Source organism: Larus michahellis, chromosome 9, assembly GCF_964199755.1.
Source record: "Larus michahellis chromosome 9, bLarMic1.1, whole genome shotgun sequence".
Classification (NCBI taxonomy): Eukaryota; Metazoa; Chordata; class Aves; order Charadriiformes; family Laridae; genus Larus; species Larus michahellis.
The window spans coordinates 10,273,925-10,296,181 of record NC_133904.1 but is presented as its reverse complement, the minus strand read 5'-3'; the positions used below and the strand labels follow the sequence as shown (position 1 = coordinate 10,296,181).

The 22,257-nt window shown below is 41.1% G+C and overlaps 1 protein-coding gene across 4 annotated transcripts in view; it reads left to right on the top strand.

Moving 5' to 3' along the window:
* The window catches only part of TMC3 (transmembrane channel like 3), a 63,508-nt gene that overhangs the window by 20,827 nt on the left and 20,424 nt on the right, over nt 1-22,257 (top strand). For 3 of the 4 annotated variants that reach the window (XM_074601033.1, XM_074601032.1, XM_074601031.1), the window contains 8 exons: nt 6,075-6,166; nt 6,840-6,937; nt 12,384-12,946; nt 14,668-14,688; nt 15,883-16,116; nt 17,443-18,883; nt 19,775-20,329; nt 21,622-21,765. In XM_074601033.1, coding sequence (XP_074457134.1) covers nt 20,220-20,329; nt 21,622-21,765 — 254 coding nt within the window. In that variant the 5' untranslated portion in view covers nt 6,075-6,166; nt 6,840-6,937; nt 12,384-12,946; ... (2 more) ...; nt 17,443-18,883; nt 19,775-20,219. Of the gene's footprint in view, nt 1-4,273; nt 4,314-6,074; nt 6,167-6,839; nt 6,938-12,383; nt 12,947-14,667; nt 14,689-15,882; nt 16,117-17,442; nt 18,884-19,774; nt 20,330-21,621; nt 21,766-22,257 lie in introns of those variants that run through there. The other variant, XM_074601034.1, reaches the window with a different exon arrangement.

Here is a 22,257-nt window from a genome sequence, read left to right as displayed (position 1 = left end):
AATATGTCAAAAATATTGCAACTGTATATGCTATAAATTTTTTAGAAGTCACGTGTCTCACTATGCCTGGGATGCCCAAAGAGATTACTTTGGCCTTATCACTGTTTTTTTGGAAAAGATTGAGGACGGATGGTGGGAAAGTGAGGACTCTTCTTGACTTCTCCTATAATGTAAGCTCTCTGCTTGCAGTGGAAACCAGCCAAAAGACAGCTCATATGCCAAGAAAGCCCAAGTTAAGAGATGAGGGGAAAATACCAGATGCTTACACTTGTCTTGGATTTTCTCAAAGCTGCTAATACTGGTTTTCTGCTTAATTAGCCAAATAAGGGATGGACTGTGCTTCTGTTTCATGTACAGCTCTTTCTTGGATCGTATGAGTTAGCCACCTCTAGGGCACTGCTGTCGATGTAAGAGGAAGAGCTAGATGTTGGTTTCTTAAACAACATTGACAGGAGATAATTGCCGTAGAACACATCCCATACTTCTCACCCACAACACAGCTACCCTACCAGAATTGCCCCAAGATTGGGATTCCTGAGACAGCTCGTTGTCCGAAAGTTAGTTTAGGTTTCTGTTCTGGGAAGAAATTACTCTCAATGGGTAAGTTTTCTCAAGTGGACAAGATTCATTTCTAGTTAAAGTGTTTTGTCTTTTGTTCACCACTTAGTTTTCTTTTAAGCAGCTAGGCTTTTCCCAAGACATCTCACTATTTTGTCTATAACCTCATGGGTATGGACGGACAAATAAGTCTATTTCTCTTGGACATGAAGTGACCTTTCTGTAAGGGATGTTTTTCATGGGCATCCGTAAGCATTCTTCAGTGGTTTTGTGCCTCCTGAAAGGTGCAGTTAAGTCAAACATGCATTGAGGTGGTCTAATTGTGCAGAATCATAAGACTGTATAGAAGGGCATTTCTAGTAAAGAAAAGGTGAGCCTCTCAACTGAGGAAAAACTGCATGGCATTGAGCAACTGTGGAATCAGCAGAGTTAAAAAAGCAAACAGGTTCTGGAGAGAGGAGTAAGTGGGATCGATAAAACCACCAATATCAGATATTATAAAGCCATTTAAAGTATACTTATTCTTTGTGTCACTTGTTTTGCTGCATAATTACAAAGCTTATGGCACTTGATTATTCTACCGAATATAACCAATGTGGCCTTTTCAGACAGCAGATGTAAGTGGTCTGAACGCATACAATTTCATGCGAATTGTAATATTCCATTTGTTTCCATAATTTTATGAGATATACATAGATATTCATCTGTATGTAGTATTATAGGAAAAATTAAATACATGCAGGATAAAGGTAATGTTTATATTCAGAATATAGTTTGACGATAATTTATTACTAGCGTTTTTTTCCAAATGATGATGCATTAATTTTAATCCTACTTCAGAATGTAAAACGTTCAAAAAAATTAGAGTTCATCTCTGATTGACAATGCTTGTTATGTATTAATTGATATATATTATAAGACTGTTTCTACCCAGGATTTTTTTAACATCTCCAGTGAGATGTTTCACAGACTTCTGTGAAAGGGAGAAAACAGTAATTTGTTGAGCAGGGAAAGTAACTCTCTTTTCATACTTTATGTGATGATCCAATTTCTTCATATTTGTGTATTCATTGAGGAATCTTTCTTTTTCAATTTCCTTTGTTCCCGAGCTTGGATAAAAATTATCACTTCTTTTAAAAATCTTAGAATATTGCAGCGCACTTTGTTTCACCTCAAAGGCTGGTTTGTGAATTGTACATGAAAGCATTCCGTGTTTTCATGTTGTTTTTTTAAGATTTAAAGTTTCCCCAAATATTTACTACTGCTACCCACCCTTTTCTCACAACTGTCAAGTGTAGATATAAAAAGATGTCCCCTCCCATTTTGACATTCTTTATCACATACTGAATTAAATTAGAAAGGAAAATGGAAAAGGAACTAAATTGTAATTATTACTTTCTTCAAATGATCATAACTTGATTTAATTTCAAATAAAGCATTAATACAGTGTAAATTTTTCTTGGTGGGAAATTCCATTAATGGAACGGTTTCCCAGGGAAACAGAAACAAAGTGATTAACTGTCCTGTAATATTTTAGATATTTCTAAAATAAATAACTTTGCCTAGTTCAGCATTTGTCTCTTACATATTTATGTACAGGTCTGGGACCTCAGCCTATACATGGTATGTTCTGGACCTTGTTTTGGGATGTCTTAACTCTCTCTGTCTTAATTCTCGCACTTTTTAGAGGTTGTAAATTGCAAGGAGGCTACAACAGAATCTCCTTCAGATTCTATAATAAGAAAAAGGGAAAAAGTTATACATGTGTCTAATTTCAGTGACACAATGACTGAAAGTATTTTAAAAAAACAAATGAGAAATACGTCCAAATACAAATTCTCATGAAAAGTTCAGAGTTTCAAAATTAGATAATTTTAATGGTACTCTCATGGTTGTTTTTCAGTTAGAAAGTTAACCTCCAGAAATGTCCCCCTAGCTAAATGAGGTTTCTGCAATGTTGAAATTAATCAATCCACTCTTCAATAAGAGCAAAGCCTCAAATCCACAAGCACGAAACAACAGCTAGTAATGGCTATATAAATTGATTTCAGAAGGTTACGTGGGCACATTCGGGGCTTAGAGAACAAAGTCTTTATGGCCTTATCCAAGCGGATATCTGTGTGACTCACGTTACTTTGCATACACTGTAATAATGAAAATTAAGGGACTGGTTTTAGATGAGGCCGTGAAGTTTGATTTATGTTGGAAAGTTGGATCAGAGGTTTTTCTTCTGCTGAACGAGGTCCGTGGACGTCTGACACTGAATCATTTTGTTCACTACTGGGGCAGGAAGAGGGATATTGTCTGGTTTGAGGAGAAAAACAAAGGTACCAAGTATGTGTGTGAGGGTAGATTATTTTGGCTGACGGTTCGGCACATTTAAAGGATAACAATAGGGTTTCTCGTTAGACCTAGATGAAAATCAAAGTCAGCAACAGTAGCTGGCTTCCAAGCTAAGGTTGTGGCTGAGGTTGGCATCAATACTTTGACTAAACTTCAGAAGAATCAGTCTGAAAAATGGGTGTATGGTAAGAAGCGGATGTAAATCTGTAAGTAATCATGCCTAAAGCCTGACTGGGTAGAAATAGGTAGGCTTTGGTTTACTGTTTAGACAAAAATTTGCTCCAATATAGGCATATCAAATGGATTTGAATAAGTTTAAGCATTCTGAATGGCAGAGAAACCTGATAAGTGCTAGATTTCAACAAAGAGAGGGATAGAGATGTATTTTGGAAAAATCTTCTGTAGGGTTTCTCTGTGGGACTTTCCAAACTAAGGCTGTAATTAGATACAGGCTAAAAAAGGGATCAGGGGCTGTGTCAACATTTAATATCTGTTGCAGAAGAGGTTCCCAGGCTAAAATCAATGCTATGTCCTTCAGACCTCAGAAAATTACAGCTAGGGCAAGGGCATGTAGATCTCCCTGGATGACAGTTTTTGCGTTGCCCATGCTAAAACTGTTTCAGGTAGGATGAGGTAGAATTTGGGTTGCAGCTGTTCACAGTAAGACAGAGCGCGAGTAGGAGTCCTCAGCTTCGATTTCTGTTTAGGTGGTGTTGAGATTCCTTGTCACGGCAAGGTTTCCAGGGCTAGGTGACTGCCCAAGCTTTTCCTACTCAAGCTTATGTTTGGATTTATGAGTATGTTTGGCTGAATAAAAGCGTAAGACCCACAGCCAGTGTTGAGCTAAGACATGGAAAGGCCAACTATCAAAAAATACAAAATGAAAAGGGATAGGTGGTGTCGTGACCCAGGCACTGTGAACAGTAGTCGAAACAGCTGAATGACAGCCAAGCACAGGGAAGATGAAAGGACTGACAATCAGCATAACCAACAGAAAAAGCATAACTGCAGAAGACAGAAATGTAGTGGCTTCAAAAGATCTCCCGAAAAAACATTTATTTCAAAAAAAGCAGAAAGAAAAACTAATCTGATGCTGATGATTTGAATCATGTGCAGCATATAACCAAAACCTGAATGAGAACAACAAAATGAAAAACAGGAAGGAAAAAAAACACCAACACCTCCAAAAAAGGGGGTATTGATGATTATTTTTTTTTCCATCCTTTTCATCCTTTGCCTTTGGATTCGCATTTTGAAAGAAGCAACTTTTTGGAGTGTCCATGTGCGTTTGAAATACTTTGGAGCCCTCCGACAGCCCTCAGCTCCCATGTCGCAGTCTCTGCAGCCACCTCGCGGGGAGGCTGCGCCTCTTCGCTCGGGCAGAGCCAGAGAGGGACGCTCCTACGGCACACGTCAGTGAATTAGTGACTCTACATGCTGGTAGACGATTTCTCCTTTACGTTTAAATCCTGCTTTTTTCCCCTCCCCTAATCACCATAAACTTACTATAAGAGTAAGTATGCAGCGTTTGGGGCACCGACTGTAGAGCAGCTGAAGGTCCCTTTCATGCTGAAGCTAAATCTATCGTGTTATGGCACAGGAATCATCAGAGTTGCTGCTGACTTCCCTAAGGAGCCTTGGAAGGGTTAGCTGTGCCGACAGGCTGAAAGGCTGAGCGGTCCAGTTCTGTTTCCTCCTTCCATCAACTGAGATGCCTTCTATTTTCCCGTTCTCTCTGATTATACCCTTAGTGTTCCCATCCTGCCAACTCAACCACCCAAATTCGACTTGGCGACAGTATTCCCTTTCTTTTCATAACTGCTTTACTGTCTTTCCCTCTATGTCTTCCTGGCAGTTCTTTGCTCTGCAAACCAGTGAAACAAAGGATGCTCACTTCACTAGAAACAGCAATCATTTTACTGAGGATTTTGTGGATTCAGCTTATAGGAAGGCAGAGCCCAAGCAAGCTTCCTAGCTTGCTAACTAGGTGGGAGAGTTGATCTGCTTGAGGGTAGGAAGGCTCTACAGAGGGACCTGGACAGGCTGGATCGATGGGCCAAGGCCAGTTGTATGAGGTTTAATGAGGCCAAGTGCCAGGTCCTGCATTTCGGTCACAATAACCCCAAGCAACGCTACAGGCTTGGGGAAGAGTGGCTGGAAAGCTGCCCAGCAGAAAAGGACCTGGGGGTGCTGGTGGACGGACAGCTCAACATGAGCCAGCAGTGTGCCCAGGTGGCCAAGAAGGCCAACAGCATTCTGGCTTGTGTCAGGAATAGCGTGGCCAGCAGGAGCAGGGAAGTGATCGTGCCTCTGTACTCGGCACTGGTGAGGCCTCACCTCGAGTACTGTGTTCAGTTCTGGGCCCCTCTGTACAAGAGGGACATTGAAGCGCTGGAGCGTGTCCAGAGGAGAGCGACCAGGCTGGTGAGGGGTCTGGAGACCAGGTCATATGAGGAGAGGCTGAGGGAGCTGGGCATGTTTAGTTTGGAGAAGAGGAGGCTGAGGGGAGACCTCATTGCCCTCTACAGCTCCCTGAAAGGAGGTTGGAGAGAGGTGGGCGTTGGCCTCTTCTCCCAGGTGAATCATGACAGGACCAGAGGAAATGGTCTGAAGTTGCAGCAGGGGAGGTTTAGATTAGATATTAGGAAGAATTATGTTACTGAAAGAGTGGTGAGGCACTGGAACAGCCTGCCCAGGGAGGTGGTTGAGTCACCATCCCTAGAGGTATTTAAGAAATGTCTAGATTTGGCACTTCAGGGCATGCTCTAGTGGCAGAGATTGTAGGGGGTTTTTTTTTGTGTGTGTGTATGGTTGGACTCAATGATCTCAAAGGTCCTTTCCAACCATGAAGATTCCATGATTCTACGATTCCTTCAGAAACAGATTATTCCTGACGGGATCAAGTGATGGAGGTACAGACCGTTCAGTTCACAAATTCTTCTCTAAGGACTCTTAATGCCTTTTGACGATGCTTATCCCTGTGTCCTGCTTCTGTACTGCTGCCAGCAGTCAGACTTTTGCCACAGCATGTGCTGTTACATATTCCAGTGAAGCTTTCCTTTCTGCCTCTAGTGCTTCTTCAGCAGCTTGGGTCAGAAAGGTAGGGGCTGTTAACCCAGCCAGGTAGAAATACATTCGTAACACTGACTATCATTTTCCTTTGAATTCCTTAGGGGAGCTTCCTGAAGATCTCTGTCAAACTGGCCTACCCCCACCTGGCCTTGTTTAACCATCCACTTGCCTGCAGGAGGATTCCACTCCTCAGGTTTGTCTCCTGATGACCTTGTTTCCTTCACTCGGTGGGCAGTGTGGAAATGGTTTCTTGGTGTTTTGGGAGGCCATGGCAAAAGGCTGCCATGAGAAGCTCAGCTCCAAAGCTTTCTGAAGAGCTGAGTAGTTGGAGAGGCTGCAGCCTCTGCATCCTCCTGAGGTTCCTCTGGCTTTTGACCACCACTGAAGGTAGCTCTGTCAACTGTGCGTCAGAAATGTGCACACAAAAAATTATTAAAAAAAAAAAAAAAAAATTTTTCTTGTAGTACTCATTTAAATGCTCAGAGACTACTATCCCCAACAGATGATCTTGCAATGAAAAGGATTAAACAGCTGAACCACCTACGTGTGGGTAAAAAGCAACATAAATTGATTAAGCAGTTGTCAACCAGATCTGAGATGTGGGATGAGATGTGAGAGCTAAATCAAAGTGTAATTACCAAGAGCGTAATAATTATTGACATGCCTATCCGGGTTTTGAAAGATGTTTGTTACTAAAAGAAAATCTTCAGACATCTCAATGTTTCCCCTGTAAGTTCTGTTCCTAGGAATGTCTCACGATTTTGTCCTAACCTGATAACTCATCTTCATATGTTACTCATATTATTTGTTGAAACACGGATGGTTCACGAACTATCATTGAAACTCATTGCTAATTGATCTTTTAGATATTCTGAGATCTGAACTTTGTGGCACATTTGGAGATGACACGCTGTTTATCATACCAGTCTCGCAGAGGAATTCCTTTCAGGTTGGTTTGGACATGGTGAGTCATAGCGTCCTGAATAACTGAGCTCCAGCATTGGGTCTCATGCAGCCTGTTCCCCTCCGATTCTTCCTGCCGTGGTCTGGTGGCTGATGCCCTGCTACATTTCCCGTGTCTATAAAATTGTATCTTGTGGACACTTCCTCTAATCAGGAGACAAACGCTTTAGGCATTGCTTTTATGCCTTTTCTTTCCATTACGGAATTTCCTGCTAGGTGCTGAATGAGAATAGGCCAGAGCGAGAACATTACCATGAAGAATAGGTGCAGGAGAATTTTCAATTTCTAGAATGGAAATTTGTCATCCGGTGACTTGAACCTTTCCCTTTCAGGTATTCTTGGTTCCTAATTGATCTATAGCAAATCACGTTAACGTTAAATGGTCCAGGAAATTAGTGCGTGTCATCTCAAATGAGAGAATCTTGTTTAGCTACATTCATCTCAGATTCCAGTTGTTTTGTCTCTGTGTATGTCTGTGGAATTATTCTGTTGGCTTTTTTCCGCAGAGAAGTGCAAGTTCCTAATCTCATTGATCTGGTTCCTTCATATTAGGTCATGTTACAAATTCCAAATCAGATTACAACAAAATCAGATTAGTTTCTTGTTCTTAAACAGAATAGCTTAAATGTCTAGACCCGGTACTTAAGAATTCATATTTTACAGAATTTGTCTACTCTGGGTGTGCAGGAGCAGCAGAGCACTCAGTACTGGATGGATCACCTGCTTAATTTTATTTCAAGGAGACTTTCCATAGTAAGCAAGCAGTGGATTAAACTAAGAGCCTGAGAAAGTAATTTTCAGAAGAATTCTCTGGCAGCTGAAATGTCACTGCTGTTCCCACTGCAAGATTCATTCACATTCTCCAAAAACTCTTATGAACATGACATATCATGTGATCTGCACTCCAAACTTGTTTTATGACCTGGCACTTACAGTATATTGATTTTATTATTCATCATTACGAGAAGAAAGAAATTTGTTCTATGACACTTAGACAACGGAGTCACATTTCTAGGAAACACACTACTCATCTGAATCAGACATCTCTCTTTTGATCAAAAGCATCTAATTACTTATGAGAGCTTCACCTTTCAGCAGAAGGTGCTGTTTCTGTAAATGTATGAACCTGTTCTAGGTCAGAGGGTGTGGGACCAGACTTTGAAGAAAGCTGTATTGCATTCCCACATTTTCAGCTGCTCCATGATGGGAAATTAATTGAAGGTGGAGTCCTCATCCTACAGAAAGAGTGTTTTCAAGGTCTTTATAAGTGGAATCCTTGCTTGCACTATAGCATTTTCAAAGCCCTTAGAAAGCACTGGAAAAACTACTGAAAAACCTTCAGTAAGCTTTGAATTGTAGCCTAAATATCCCTTCATTTAGGTTTCCCGTTGATAAATGTTAATAACAGTAATACTTATTTCTCTAGTCATCTGCAGGTATTAAGCAATTACCATGGCATTGAATATTTATGCTATACTGAATTAGTGCTTAAAAAGTTCACTAAAGACTTAAACAAAAAGGATAAAGTAACAAAAATAATATATATTTTTAATGTTTCTGATATTGAAAGTAAAGAAAAAAAACCAACCCTAAATGAAAAAGTGATGCAGTCCATATATCTCACAGGAAGGAAGGATAATAAAAGTATCTTGCATGTTACATAGGGTCTTTTTTTGTTCCTAATTAATTGCTCACTCTTTCTTATTAACGAATCCAAAGAACAGTCTTTAGTTTAAAATGCTTACCTGGATTTCAAATGGGGATTTAATTGTTTCTAGTTTTTCACATCAGTTTCCTGTGACTTTAGTATTCTTGGGCTCATCTCAGATTCCTAGTGCCACCTTACACTGTGCAATTAAAATAGATATGCACAACTGTATCTGGAGTTTTTTTTCAGCCAGAAGTGTTTTGTTGTAAGTGTACTGCAAGGAAGTTAGTATAAAAGAACAAGGGGGAATAATATATAAAAAAAGAGAAATGGTATGAGTTAAGGTTATTGCTATTTGAACGGACCATACATCTGACGTCCCAGATTGTACCAATTACTAGTTCAAGAACAGTGGTAGAGTTGCTAGTCAAACAGCCAAGAAAAACATTCCCAGTCTTCCCAATGAAATTGCGATGGTTGAAAAGAAATATTCAGGTCAGAGTACGCCCTAATAAAACACCCACCTTTTTTCCGTGTTTAGAGGAAAATATCTTCTTTTGAATGTTTTATTTGCTTTCCCAAGAGCTAACGTAAATTTTATTAAGAATAAAACTCATTTACCAGAGGAACCCGTTAACTCGACAGCAAGCCATATCCAGGGAAGCAACTTGGCCACACGGTGGAGCTTTCTGCTCTCGCTGCGGGAAAGGATGGTCAAAAGAGCCGGCTGACTCGGCCAGAATCCTCCAGAGGGAGATACTAAGTCCTTAAGTTCTCCTAGAAATACCGTTCTTTAGGGTGATTTATGCTTATATCTGCAAGGAGAGGTGTGGATATTTGCTTTGTTTTCTCCCCCGCCCCAGGTCTGGAAACTGTGTCTAGTAGTGAAATTAATTACCAATGCATTTCATTCAGACCCGCAAATTCCTGTTTATTTCCAGTGTTATGGTTGCACTCAACCTACTGCCACATGCAGCCTATTCATCATCCCTAGATACATAAAAATTCATCATACATATACATTTACTTTACCAATAAAAGCAGTATACTATCCTCACCCTGTTTCCTCACTGCTCTTCTGCCTAGATGGAGCTCATTATACACTTTGCCTTCCTCCAGGCTCATGTTGTATAGTACTTGACTTGGATCGCATTGAAAGGAAAGGCTAAGGACCAGCAGCAGATGCAGGAACATTACTTAATAAATTGCTAATCCATCCTCATTAACAAAGAAGTCCTTCCAGAGTGGATATTAAGACAAAGAGCTTTTGGCATTTGTGTAGACTTAAGGGAACGTCTGTGTTTGTGATGGCAGAAGATTCATTGTGTGATAATAGAAACGAAGCCTCAAAGGAAAATCTTTTCACTGATCAAAGTAAGACTTTTTATAAGAACTTTCACTAGTGTTCTTTTTTTCCTTTCTTCCTCTCCCCCCGCCTTTTCTTACCTATTGGTAGATATGTCATCCCTTTAGAAATGAGTGCTCATCTTGAAAGAACTCATCATTAGATCGTACAATGATACTTTCAGTGGTTCTGTTCTCCCACTCGTGTGTGCTTTGAATTAGAATACAAATGTAAAGGTCTGTTCATACGTACAAATTGCACACACCGAATTAAATAATTTCCTAACTTGGAGTTAGTTCGGTTTAATTATTTAGGCTTTTAAACCACTTATGCAATTAAACAAATCAGTATTAGTTACAGCTAAGATGATTTATGAGTACACAAAGAGATTGCACTTGCTTAATTAAACCTGCAAAAAATGATTTGATTCCATTGATAGAAATTCTGCATTTAGGTTTCACCTTGGAAACATTTTTAAATTGTGAAAAGAATGACCTATCTTAAAACCTTGAGAAGAATATATGTTTTTGGTTTTTTTAAAATGTGTGAAAATTCAATTTTGTCTTTAGAAGAGAAAGCGACTGTAATCAGGGAAAGACAAGAAAGGGGAGCAAAACATGAAGCTGATCAGTTTAATTTTGTTGTGCAACATTTATGAAAAGCTAAATATTAACGTTAGGTTGTGATCCATGATGCTGTTATCAAGGCTTAAACCGCTTTGCATGAGCTGAGCCTTAGAGGCTGCCCATATGCATCTTCGTAGCACATACCAAATCTTAGATGAGTTAATTTAGCTAAGCCCATACTGTCTATTATAGGGCTCTCTCCAAGCATTCCACCTACAACGCATATAAAAATACCACGAGACCAGTGAACACAACAGACAAACTTAGGAAAACCAGCCCGGGTTTGATGGGTGCTGGCAGGAAAGAGACAATCGTTACCACAGCATCTGAGGAAGTCTCTACGTTGCTTATATAATTTGAAGTTTTTCTTCTAACTTTTGGGGCTCAAAAGCTCCACTTCCATAACCTCGATGATAACATTTAATCCAGCATCAGAGTAAGGCTTACGTATTTGCACCATGAGGTCCTTGGAAAGAAGACTATTTGAAATACAGAGACACTGCAATTTTGTTAGTATTTCCTTAGTGTTTGTAAACTATATCTTGCATTTTTTGCATTGTTTTTATAATCCTTTTGCACTGAGGATAGCACACACAAAAGCCCCCCAAATCCAAGCAAGCAAAAAAATCCAGGATCCTTACTCTGCAAAAATGGGTTAAGAAAAGATCTTCCCTTGAAGATGTGAGTGGTCTGTGCTGTCTTCTAAAAGCTAGGCTATGAGCGTTTAGTGCAAAGGCTGGGGGTCTGACTTACCATCTGCTGAAGTCAGGGGCAAAAATGTTATTTTATTCACCATTGTGATGTTCACTTCTGTTCAGCTGAATCGCATCAATTTAGAATACTCAAAAGCTCTATAGCTGTGTCTTTTCCTTTTGAGACTAAAAAGCTATTATGAGAAAATCTGTTATGCTGAAAAAGCGAGGGTGCTAATGGATTATTAAATGTCTGGGTTAACCTTACTAGAGATGTTTTCATTGGGATAACTCAATTTAATACAGTATAATAGAATTTTCGAGTATATGTTAAAGTCCAAATGGTAATGTGTAAAAGCAAAGAATGAAAGTCCCTTTGAGAAATCTGCCTGAAAGCTGATTATTTGAAATTGCTGTAACCTTATAACTCTTTAATCCTGTGATGGGATGATATAATTTAGAAGTGGGTGGCTTAGTGATATACGTTTCATTTAGATTCTTCCTAATAGGTGACATTTATTGAAAGCTTACTCTTGAACTGTGTTCCATGCCTTGTGCTATCTATCTGCCTTGGAGCTGTTGGACGCTGTAATTACATTTTGCTTCATTTCCTGTATAATTTATGTGAAAATCCTTCCATGGTAGGAAAGTACAAAGTCAAGATAATGAGAACACGACAATGTATAAGATTTAAGATGGTTGTTTAGATTGCAGCTGGAATTGCCCATGACTCAGGCACTTTCAAGGTCATCCAACACAAAGTGAGCTCAGGCAGCACAGTGCTTTTGAGACTATATAAAATAAAAACATTTTGCTACTTCTAATAAACATCAATCTTAACATCATTATTCCTAGAAATTGAGGTGTGTCTTATGGGTAGAGTATGAAGAAATGCCAAATCTTACTGTGTTGAGTTACTGTGGCATTTAGCCACTAGCACGCTTTGTGTGAAGAATATAAAGAGTAGTTTTGTGCCAGGGCATAATGTTTTGAAGTCTCTAAAGCTTTGCTATTTTGTTTTATCACGCTTTCAAAGTTTTCCTCTTGGCAGTTTCTTGATGGCACAAGATGTATTTTTAACTAATGTGTTTTCTTAATGCCAATTTTTCTTTTTTCCCTTTAAAAAACTCTTGTAGCTACCGTTATGCTGCCAGTTCCTCTCATCACCCGCCTGGTCTACATTACATCTAGGGACAATCAACTGGATTTGTTTTCCAGGCTCAAGATATTGTATATATTTATTCTGCACTGTTGATTCTGAGGGTTTGTGGACTTAGTTTAGGTAGAATTTCTGAATCCTGTTTTAATGCTGCAAACTCTGTATATGCTTGGCTGTCTTCCATTACATTCTTACCATATATATCACATGCTAAGAAACAGAAATGGGCCACAAGGCAACTTCCAATGAGCATGTTGGCCACTGAAAGCAACATTTGATTTGCTTCACATCCTTGGTCTAAAGAGAGAGAAAGCGTGCTTCAAATTCCCTGTGGGAAAACTACAGGGAGCAACTTCCCCCAGAGAACAAAAGTGATGGATTTTGGTGAAGCTTTGAAGTCTCATCTTGGGAAGATTAAAGGAGTTTGGGGACTGAATAAGGAAACAAGGAGACAAGTTTAACAGAGGAAGAAGGTACATTTCCAAGCAAGGGAGGAGAGGAGCGGACCAGCCAGAGCTTGGAGGAAACATCCTCTAAAAGGTACGGGCTGTGAATGAACTACTGTGGGGGGATCTTGTGGCCCTTAAAAACTCTCAGGCTCTTGTTACATGGCACCTTTGACACAAATCCATGCTACTGTTGAAAGGGATGAACCTACCCGACTTCCTGCATCCTCCTTGTTCGCTCCCACCACCTCTCTTGTGCTCACAGCAAGGGTCATGCTGCTGAATGGTAGCCGAATCAAAGAACTGATCGGCTGAAAACTAATCTGGGCAGCTGGGAGAGCAGGGGATTGTCAGAACTATTATGCAGAGGTGTTGAATTCAAGTGATGATATACGCACAGCCCGGTACAGCTAGCTTTTCTAACTACTGCGTTGTTGCGATATCCTGGAGAGCAAGCGGAACAAGCACATCTCTTTGCAAACAATAATTTCAGTAGCTGTGTTTGGGTTTTTTCCTTGGACAAATGATGATCGTTGGTTGCTAATGAGTTAACTGTTGTGTATCTAAACAACCTCCTAGGTGATGCAACAATAGAATTAGTAACATTCGTTATGCATTGAATTAAGCTGATCCGGATTTCCTCTCCCATTTTTTGTGAATATCTGGTTTGTGAAGAGGTTAGACAACAAATGCAGGCGAACTAATCTTATTTCAGTGCCAAAGGCCCTCTAAAATTGGGGCGCAATTTTAGGCTGTGAAATTGAGCGGATGTTACAAAAAGCAAGGGAACTAGAACGTACATTTTTATGGATGTCTGCTCCAGCCACACCCCACTTCTCCCAGGTTTTTGACCTGTAAGACTTTCCTAAGTATCATCACTCCATAAATTTTTAGTCTATCAGAACTGTTTCTTGTATTTAATACGCGACACATTAAGTGACAGTGTCACTTTTTTCTTCCCACTCTATAACTAGCTGATATAGCCTAAGCATTATTTTAGAAGGGGAAAAGTATGATTTTTCTGAATTCCTTTCATTTGAGACACAGATGGTATTCAGGTCTTGTACCTCCTCAGTGCCTGCTTTCAACATTAGGGTACTGGACAAAATTATCATAATCTTTTTTATATTCCTTTAAATGAAATTGTTGTGGTAACTCTGTTGTTCCACGCTAGGCATGTGGGATAAAACTTTTTGCGGTCTTGGAATAAACATGTAGCACCTCAGCCCTCATGGATGGTAGAAGATCTGGGGAAGAACAGGGAGTGCCTAAAGAACTTGAGCAGTGCAAAATCAAGCTCTGAGAGATCAGGAGGTAGTTGAGGGTCTTCGTTATTGGTGCTCAGAAGCCCTTGTCTTGGCTTAAAAAACTGCTGACTGCTGTTTCAGTTCTCCTTAGCTTAAGAACTTCACCACGTGCATTTCAAAGTGACGCTGAAGGTGTGGTTTTGGCGAATATCAGAAATGGTGCAAAACAACATTCTGATGTTTGAAGGGCAATTAAAACCAACTTAAATTGAACCAGTCCCAAACTTTCTGCATTTCAAATGTTGACAGTTCTTTGCTTCCTCACCACGGGCCAAAATGAGACAATCCCATGGAAGAATGTGTTCCCAAAAGGCCCTTAAAAATAGTAGTGCAAATTCAAGGTTTTCATCTCAGTCAAAAATGCAAAACCAACCCCCAGCCCTGATTATTCAGTTACTTTCTACCATTGTGAATTCCTTGAACATTTCCTCTTTTCTTCTAAAATGGGCAATTTCTTTTTATTTATTTATTTTTAAATGTCCTGACATTATCTTCTTCGTTTTCCTAGGTCTGGCTTGTAACAACTCATGTAAGTCTGAAAAATAATTTGGTTACAGTGCTTTCAGAAAGGTCTCTGGTGAAATGAATATGTCTGTAGGATGCTCAACATACTGCTGGATAGACAAAGCGGTGCAAAATCCAGGTTCCCTCGTAGCAGAAGTAGCTACAGCCTATGACACCCGAAAAATAAATTTTCTTACGGTGCCTCATTACTTTCTGGCCACCCAAAAGTAGAGAGGTGTGAGTCACGGGGGCAGTGTCGTGCACACAGGGCAGTGCTGCGAGCCATGTGCCTCAGTTGAACTGGCTGTAAAAGCTGGAGGGGCCTGCTCTGCCCCACCACGGGCGCTTGGCTTGGCATGTGGCTGCTTCTGTTTCTCCTCAGCCCCTCTCTGCTCCCCTTCTGTTTGTCCTTAGCCACTGCGTAGCATTAGGCTCTAAAACGCTGACAATTTTCTGAATTCAGTGGATTCTGTTGTGGATTGTACTGTCACGGGAATGTATATTTTAGTAGTCATGATACTCATCTAATGAATAAAACCAGTCATCTTATGATGTAAGATCGGTTAACTGCACAGGAAGGGCTTTTTAAATGGAATATTTTTTTATGTGGGATGTGAATTCACAAAGAAAATTGAACCACGATGGGAGTATTCCCCTTGATCCAAGTCTGATAAATGTCAGCAAGAGTTATGAACATGCTGAAATTGAAGGGCGAAACCTACTGTATGAAATTAAACTGTCCAAACAATCTTAAGGGGAGACAATGATTTAACGGAGTTCAGCAGATCAATTTCACTCTCAGTAAGTGAAGATGATGGCTTTGGAATTGTTATCCTGGAAATCCCGTAACTGCTCTTACGTCCAGCTGCACATCTTTAATATCTTTTGGGGGCTGAACAGGTGAACTGAGATTGTAATCTGAGAGTGGAGCATCCTTCTTTGAAGTCCAACTGCGTTGTCTTTTGATCCTTAGCTCTTTCAGCTCTAAAAGTAATGGTCCTCAAACTAAAAGGAGTTTCAGGATTTTCACACAAACCTGGACGCTGTACAGCATCATTACCTATCACTGATTTCTGTGGGGTTGAATGTTTTTAGCTCTACTGATAATTAGTTCACTTAAAGATGCACAAGTCTCTTTTTCAGTGTTTCCAAATACTTACTTTCCCCCACCTGTTTTATGTACTTAAGGATCTGGAGGGATAATATTCTCTTTTTACAGATATGACTGGAAAACTTGGTCCTTTCTGAATTTTTTACCTTGGAATTGGGATCAACAGTGTTGTGAACCTCCCAAGCAGGGAGATTTTGAAAAGATCCGAGTTTAACTGCAATGCTGGAAAGATGGGTAAAATGTAAACTGAAACTCCACGGGAACGGATGAGCATAGAGAACATAGCCTACTGTTCGCCTGCGTTTTCAGTAAGCAGAGTTCACCAACCTGGCTTTTTCCTGGGTAAGTGTTTGAAAATGCAAAATGATCCTATGGATCAAATGTGAGGCTTCCTATTACACGCAGAGAGCTGCCACTATAAGTTTTGCAGTAGAAGGTTAATGTCCTGGTTTACATCCAGTTAATGGCAATTGAAATCAAATCTATAACCCCTGTAGTATTCATTCAGAGTAAAACCAAACCCCAGTAGGTTTCTGGCTTCAATAGAGCATATTGAAATGGGCAGCTGGGTGTTCTGGCTGCTAAACTGCTTGCTGAGTTGAAAAGCTAAACCAAACCCCTCCTCGTGATCTGAGTTAACGCTTGAGTGGTTTAAAGAGGCCATTGCAGGGTTCAGGGGCGACGGAGGATGCCACCAACTTCAGGGATAAGCTCTTGAAGCCTGTTTTCTATTTTCTCTTTAAAAGCACTCTGCACCCTCCAGAGCCCTCCAGATGGGCTCTGAATTCACGAGTCTCTCGCTGCTCGTTGTGCTTTTAGTGTTCGGTACTAACTTCAGATTATGTATGTGGTTCCAGCACTGGCAGTACTAGAACTATATAAATGTCAGGCTTAAATTATCCCTTTGTTTTTCAGACTTTAGTCTTTCTCCTAACAAACAGAAACAAAATTAATATCCTTGTGGACATGTTAAGATATATTAGCTAATTAAATTTATGTAAATGATTCATGTCAGCATTTTAATGTTTTTGGTAGTGTTATACCACCACCATATCAAAGGATACTGCTTGATCTGTGAAACGTAGTAAGCTCTGGGAGCTACCAATGATGTAAAGTCTTAATCTCTCCAGTGTGGTTCCTTCAAATAAAAACTAGGGTATCCAAAAGCTGAGGGAAAAGCGGGAAGTAGGAAGGGTAATACAGAGGGAGAAACAGCTGAGCTTCTCTCCTGTAGCTTTTGGAGATGTAGCTTATGTTCTCTGAGGGATTCAGGGCATTACTGTGTCAAAAACCTACTCTCTGGGTGTAGGGGAATTTTCCTCAGTGAGATGTCTGTCTGCAACATGATTTTAATGTTTCTGCGCATAACTGGAATAAGCAGGAAACTAATGGACTTTAGTAGATTGGCCCGACTACAGAGGCACTTCTTGTGAGCTAAGGCATCAGAATCTGGCCCCTAAGGCCGTGCCCAAGAGGGCAAAGAAGTAACTACAACCAAGGAAATATATTTGAACTGACATATTATGGCTTTTAAATTGTAAAATGGAAAGCATATCTTGCAGCAGGTCAAAAAAAGTGGTGATGTGGGTGTGTTTGCAGTACACGGAGCATCAAAGGTTTAAAGGGGCGTTTCTGGCATTCAGATAATTCCTCTGTTTGTTTTTCCAGCTGGAAAGAGATGATAAGCCTTTTAGTGGAGACATATTTCTGGGCTGATACCCGTTCCTTTTGGCTGTTTGCTTTCACTTGATGAATGGTCTGACGCACAGCGAGGACAGTAGGATGATGCTTCTGCCCTGTGATCTAGAAGCCGAACAGGAAAGCCGTTCCAAGGCTGGGGGATTTAAGTATGGTACAGATAGTTTGATATGCCAAAGCTCTAACAGCCTCTACTTTACAGATTCTCTATGAAAAATAATAAAATGCAGTACAGAAGAAGTAAAATTATTATAGTCCGTCCTTCTTGGGAAGCTGCAAACTGTGGGAAGCCCACACCCTTTAAGTCTGTATTGTGGCTAAAGGAGGTGTGTACAAGAGATGCTTGGAATGGAGCTGGGACTGGCGAGTTCAGTTCATGGGAAAACCTGTGTAGTAAGTAGAACATGGCCAAGTGGTGGTCCCACCAGTGGTTTTTATGAGGTTTAAAAAGTCATGCACATGTGACAAAAGAGGGAGAGAAGGGGGTGGTGCAGAATGCAGCTGCCTGGTTTTACTGAACTCTGAATAGAGGCATTTCTTTACCATTTCGGTGCTTTTGTGCCAATGGAACTCCCAGATTTCTGGGGAAGCTTCAAACAATATACAGCTGGGGCTCTGGGCGTTGCTATTGACTACATTTTGGAAATGCAGAGTTGTCTTTATCTGAGATGACCCTTCCTTGTCATCTAAAAACTGTGGAGTGAATTACACCAAATGGACTTTCAAAACTGTAAAACCATATGAGTAACTCTCAGAGTATAAATAATGAGGCTTGTGACTGCTTAGCCCTTTAGTTATTTAACTAAATGAAGTATAGTGCAACAGACAGAAACATGATTGCGAAAAAATAAAATTTCTCAGAAAGCGGCAATATTTTAGATTAACTCAGGGCAGAGGGAAAAAGCCGCCTGTGCTATTCTCTACAGGAAATTTAGCAGGGAGAACTTAATGTTCTTTCTTGTCAGAGGTTGCAAATAAAAGTTAACTACAACAGACCATTGATTTACGTAACTCAAGCCCTTGCCGCATTGCGCACAGAGTTATTAAGGAGAGAAAATACCACGCTAGGAACAAGTGAAAACTCTCTGTAAACTCTTGTTTTCTTTCCCACGTTCTGTGTGTCAAATTTTGGCCAGAGAAACTATTCATATCAAGGTTTCTCGGTCTGTTTTGCTGTTTTAATAATGTGACCCAGAATATCCGCAACTTCTACGATGGAGAAAGGCACTGGAAATTCACTCGACCACGTGTCAAGTTCCTCAGCTGCCCTGGTCCCAGCAAAGCTCGGAGCAGTCTCTGCTGTCCCAACAACCCGACACCAGTATCACAGAGATGCTGGTGGAGAGGTGGTGTTGGCGCTGACTACAGGAACGATGTCAGGGGACTCTCCACCATGAAACTACGGCTGCCGGCAAGTACAGTTGCCCAGTAGTTAATGTTGGATGAAATGGATGGATTACTTTTTGAGTAGATGTAAGCTGGGTCAAAGCTATTGACAAAATGGTTGAGCCACTCAAAACTGAAAGCTGGTGGTTTGCTGTCAGTTTTACCATGAACATGAATACTTGGAGTGAATTAGGAAGTTCATGCCCATGTGATGTTAGTTAATGATGTAATAATATGTAAGCATCATATGATAGGCACTGAGTGCATCATTACTGTGCAATGCAGAAATACTATCCTTATTTAAGGATGGAAAATAAGGCATAAAAGTGCAAGAATTTGCCCCAGGACATAGAGAAAGTAAGAGAAAGAATAGGTGTTTAATATTCACAGCACCAGTCCATTTGTTGTCTTTTAAAGTGATTCTCAGTGTTAAATATACTTTTAGTATCTATTAAATTAATTTTGTATTAAAATTAGTTAAGTAATAGAGCTGAAGAAATGGGAAATGAGCATCAGATGATAACGTTTTCCAGTGTTCTAGCTCTAGAAATAAGCATTATTATTATCACCAATAATCTAGTCAATGCTTATTGTAAATATTAAAGATGACACAGTAATCACTGGAATTGAGCGTAAGTGAGATATTTCAACTAGCAAGAAAAAGCTAATTGCTTGGTAATCTGTACTTGTCTGAATAACAGGTATTTTGACTACCTCCAAGAGAAAAGCCATAAATTTTAGGTATAACAAATGGAGGCCATGGGGAGAGGTTGGGGCCAGGGCCCAGGACAGCAGCAGCCATGTGTTCTGTCCGGGCTGTCCTCTGGGAGAGGATCTGGAAGTCCTGCGGGAGAATGACGTCGCATTTTTCTCTGTTGGTGAAGGCTAAAATGTAAACTGTCTCTCTTTCCCCCAGCAAGAACATTCTCAAGCACGTGAAGCAAAGATGTCAGCAGCACATCCAGTGCATCCATGGGAAACACCACCCAGAGCGGGCCAGCGTGGTACGGTGGGATGGTGCTTGGAGAGAATACCTCCCCTGCAACAAGGGAAACTTGACTTTGAATTAAGGCCCGCAGCTGGCCCACCCTTGGACTCTGCTCCCTACCTCACCTCTGGGCATCTCGCTTAGAAGCGCCCCGGCAGGGGCTGCCGCGCGCTGCCGCTTTAAGGGATGCAGGCACTGCCAGGAGAGGTCCTCTCCAGGGCTGGAGCAGCAATCCTCTGCTCGGCAGGGCTCGCAGTCGCTCCCTGCTCTCCACTTAACAACATTTGGCTGCTTACGAGACATCTGACCGGCGAGCTGAAGGCTTCCTTCTAGTGCGGCAGAGTTTCACCTGCTGCGGGCGGCAGCTGCCACCATGGCAGCAGCAACGGGCTCCGCTGCGGCAAAAACTGCCAAGTCCTGCAAAAAGTATCGAACGGTGAAGCGACACGCCGGCATCTACACCTACCAGGAGCCGCCCCACAGGTAAGAGACCCTCCTCTCTCCTGAACTGCAAATCTGCCTTGCCTAGCACAGAAGTGGGATCGTGCCTTCTGGCTTTCATTTGGACAGCGTAGTAACATGAAAAGGAGCATGAGAAAAATCACTCTTCTCTCTATAGTAAGATGTATTCTAAAACTCTTTTTTTTTTTTTTTTTTTTTTAAATTTTCACAAAAGTCATGTTTCATACTGCAACATAAACACTGAACATAAAACAGTGTAACTCCAATGAGTTCAGGGTACAGCAGGGTAAGAAATCTCTATGTACTTTTCCTGTCTGTTATACATTTCCCTCCAATGTCACCTGTGACGGGAGGGGACAGGACTGTGGATTGATGGATCAGTGGTCTGACGAGCTATGTCCTTTGAACATTCTTACAAGGCATGGCTTTAGGTTATGGTTTATTTCCAAGTGATTAAAAGGTGTTGCTTTTTCAGCAAAATTGCAGGCGACTTTCCCAATAAGTACATGGCAATACAGTTAGAAAACTTCCTAGCTGGTGGTTGTTGCAGTACTTCAGATCTCGTCATTTCATTCAGGGGAAAGAGTCACCACAGGTTTTTAGACCTGGGCCTTTACAAGGAAGGATACTGCTGCTGTTTCTTATGCAATACCCAGTTTCAAAGAGGGAATTGAGAGCTGTAGGTTAGCAAAGGTGGTGACAGCATCAGAAAAGGTGATTTAATAATCATCCACAGGAATCTGCATCAAAGCACATGAATCTTTATACAGGGATGAGTAATTCCTGGTGTTGCGAGGTCCCACACTCCTGTCCCCCTCAGCAGGGAACAGGAACGAGGAACAGGAACTCTGAGCATCTGTTCCCCCCATTCTAACAAGAAAATACTTTATCATTATTACAATCAAAATAAAAGGCCAACACCACACGGTGAATAAATGAACGTTAAGTGCTTTTGCTGGAAATGTTTAGACAGCACTTTGTTCCAGAAAAATATACAGAGTGTGTTGGTAGCATGATGTACAAGCTGTACGCCTGGAAATGCTCGGAAAGACTGGGATTCCTGTTGGGGAGCGGGGATGATTTATGACTGAGCAGTAAGAGGTGGGGAGGAAGAGAGGCGCATCCTGGAGACGGGGGAATAATCCAAATTATTCATCGACTTTAAAACCATAAGGTTGTGTGAGTTCCCCAGCTCACTGCTGTTATATTGCTGTAATAGGTTGGATCCTGTGCAAATCAACAGTTTGCTGGGGATCTGAAGGGGAATAATTTGTCTTGTTTTTCCTCTTGTGGGGTGTGTGCCGGGCTGCCAGCAACTCAGACGATGATATGGGTGAAGAGAAGGCTGAGAGCCATGACCCAGAGCAGATCTTTCAGAACATCCAGTACCAGAAGGAGATTATGTCCAACATCCGCTGCCGGCCGTGGCCGATGAGGCAGAAGCTGAGGGCGCTCAGGTAACTGTGCTGGCACGAAAGCTTTCAGGGCCACTGACTGTGACAGTGCTTCCAGCCTCAGAAGTTTTTTCAGTGTAAGCTGGAAGGGATTGCGCACAGAAATGATTTAGAGCCGCCAGGAAAGCATGCCATGAGGGTGCTGTGACAAGATCCGAGGGCTGGCTGAAGGCAGCAGCCTTGGGGTGGGATGTCTGGAGGTGAAGTTGTCTCCTGTGGCTGCCTTTAGACAGCCACTGTACAGAAGAGAGAGCAAGAAACCACGCTTTGGCTATTAACTACTAAAACAAGTGTGTCAGCTATTCAGCAGCCTGAGGAAAGGCTGTTGGTAATGCTCAGTAATACCTTTTTAAGCTGACTTGTTTCACTCTGTCCCAAAAAGGAGAAACAGTCTGCTGTTTTCACGGTAATTGCAGTTGACGATCACCTGGTATGAGAACAGAGGCTGGTCATAATCTTCAGGTAAAAATTGTAAAGGGCAGTAAATACTGGACA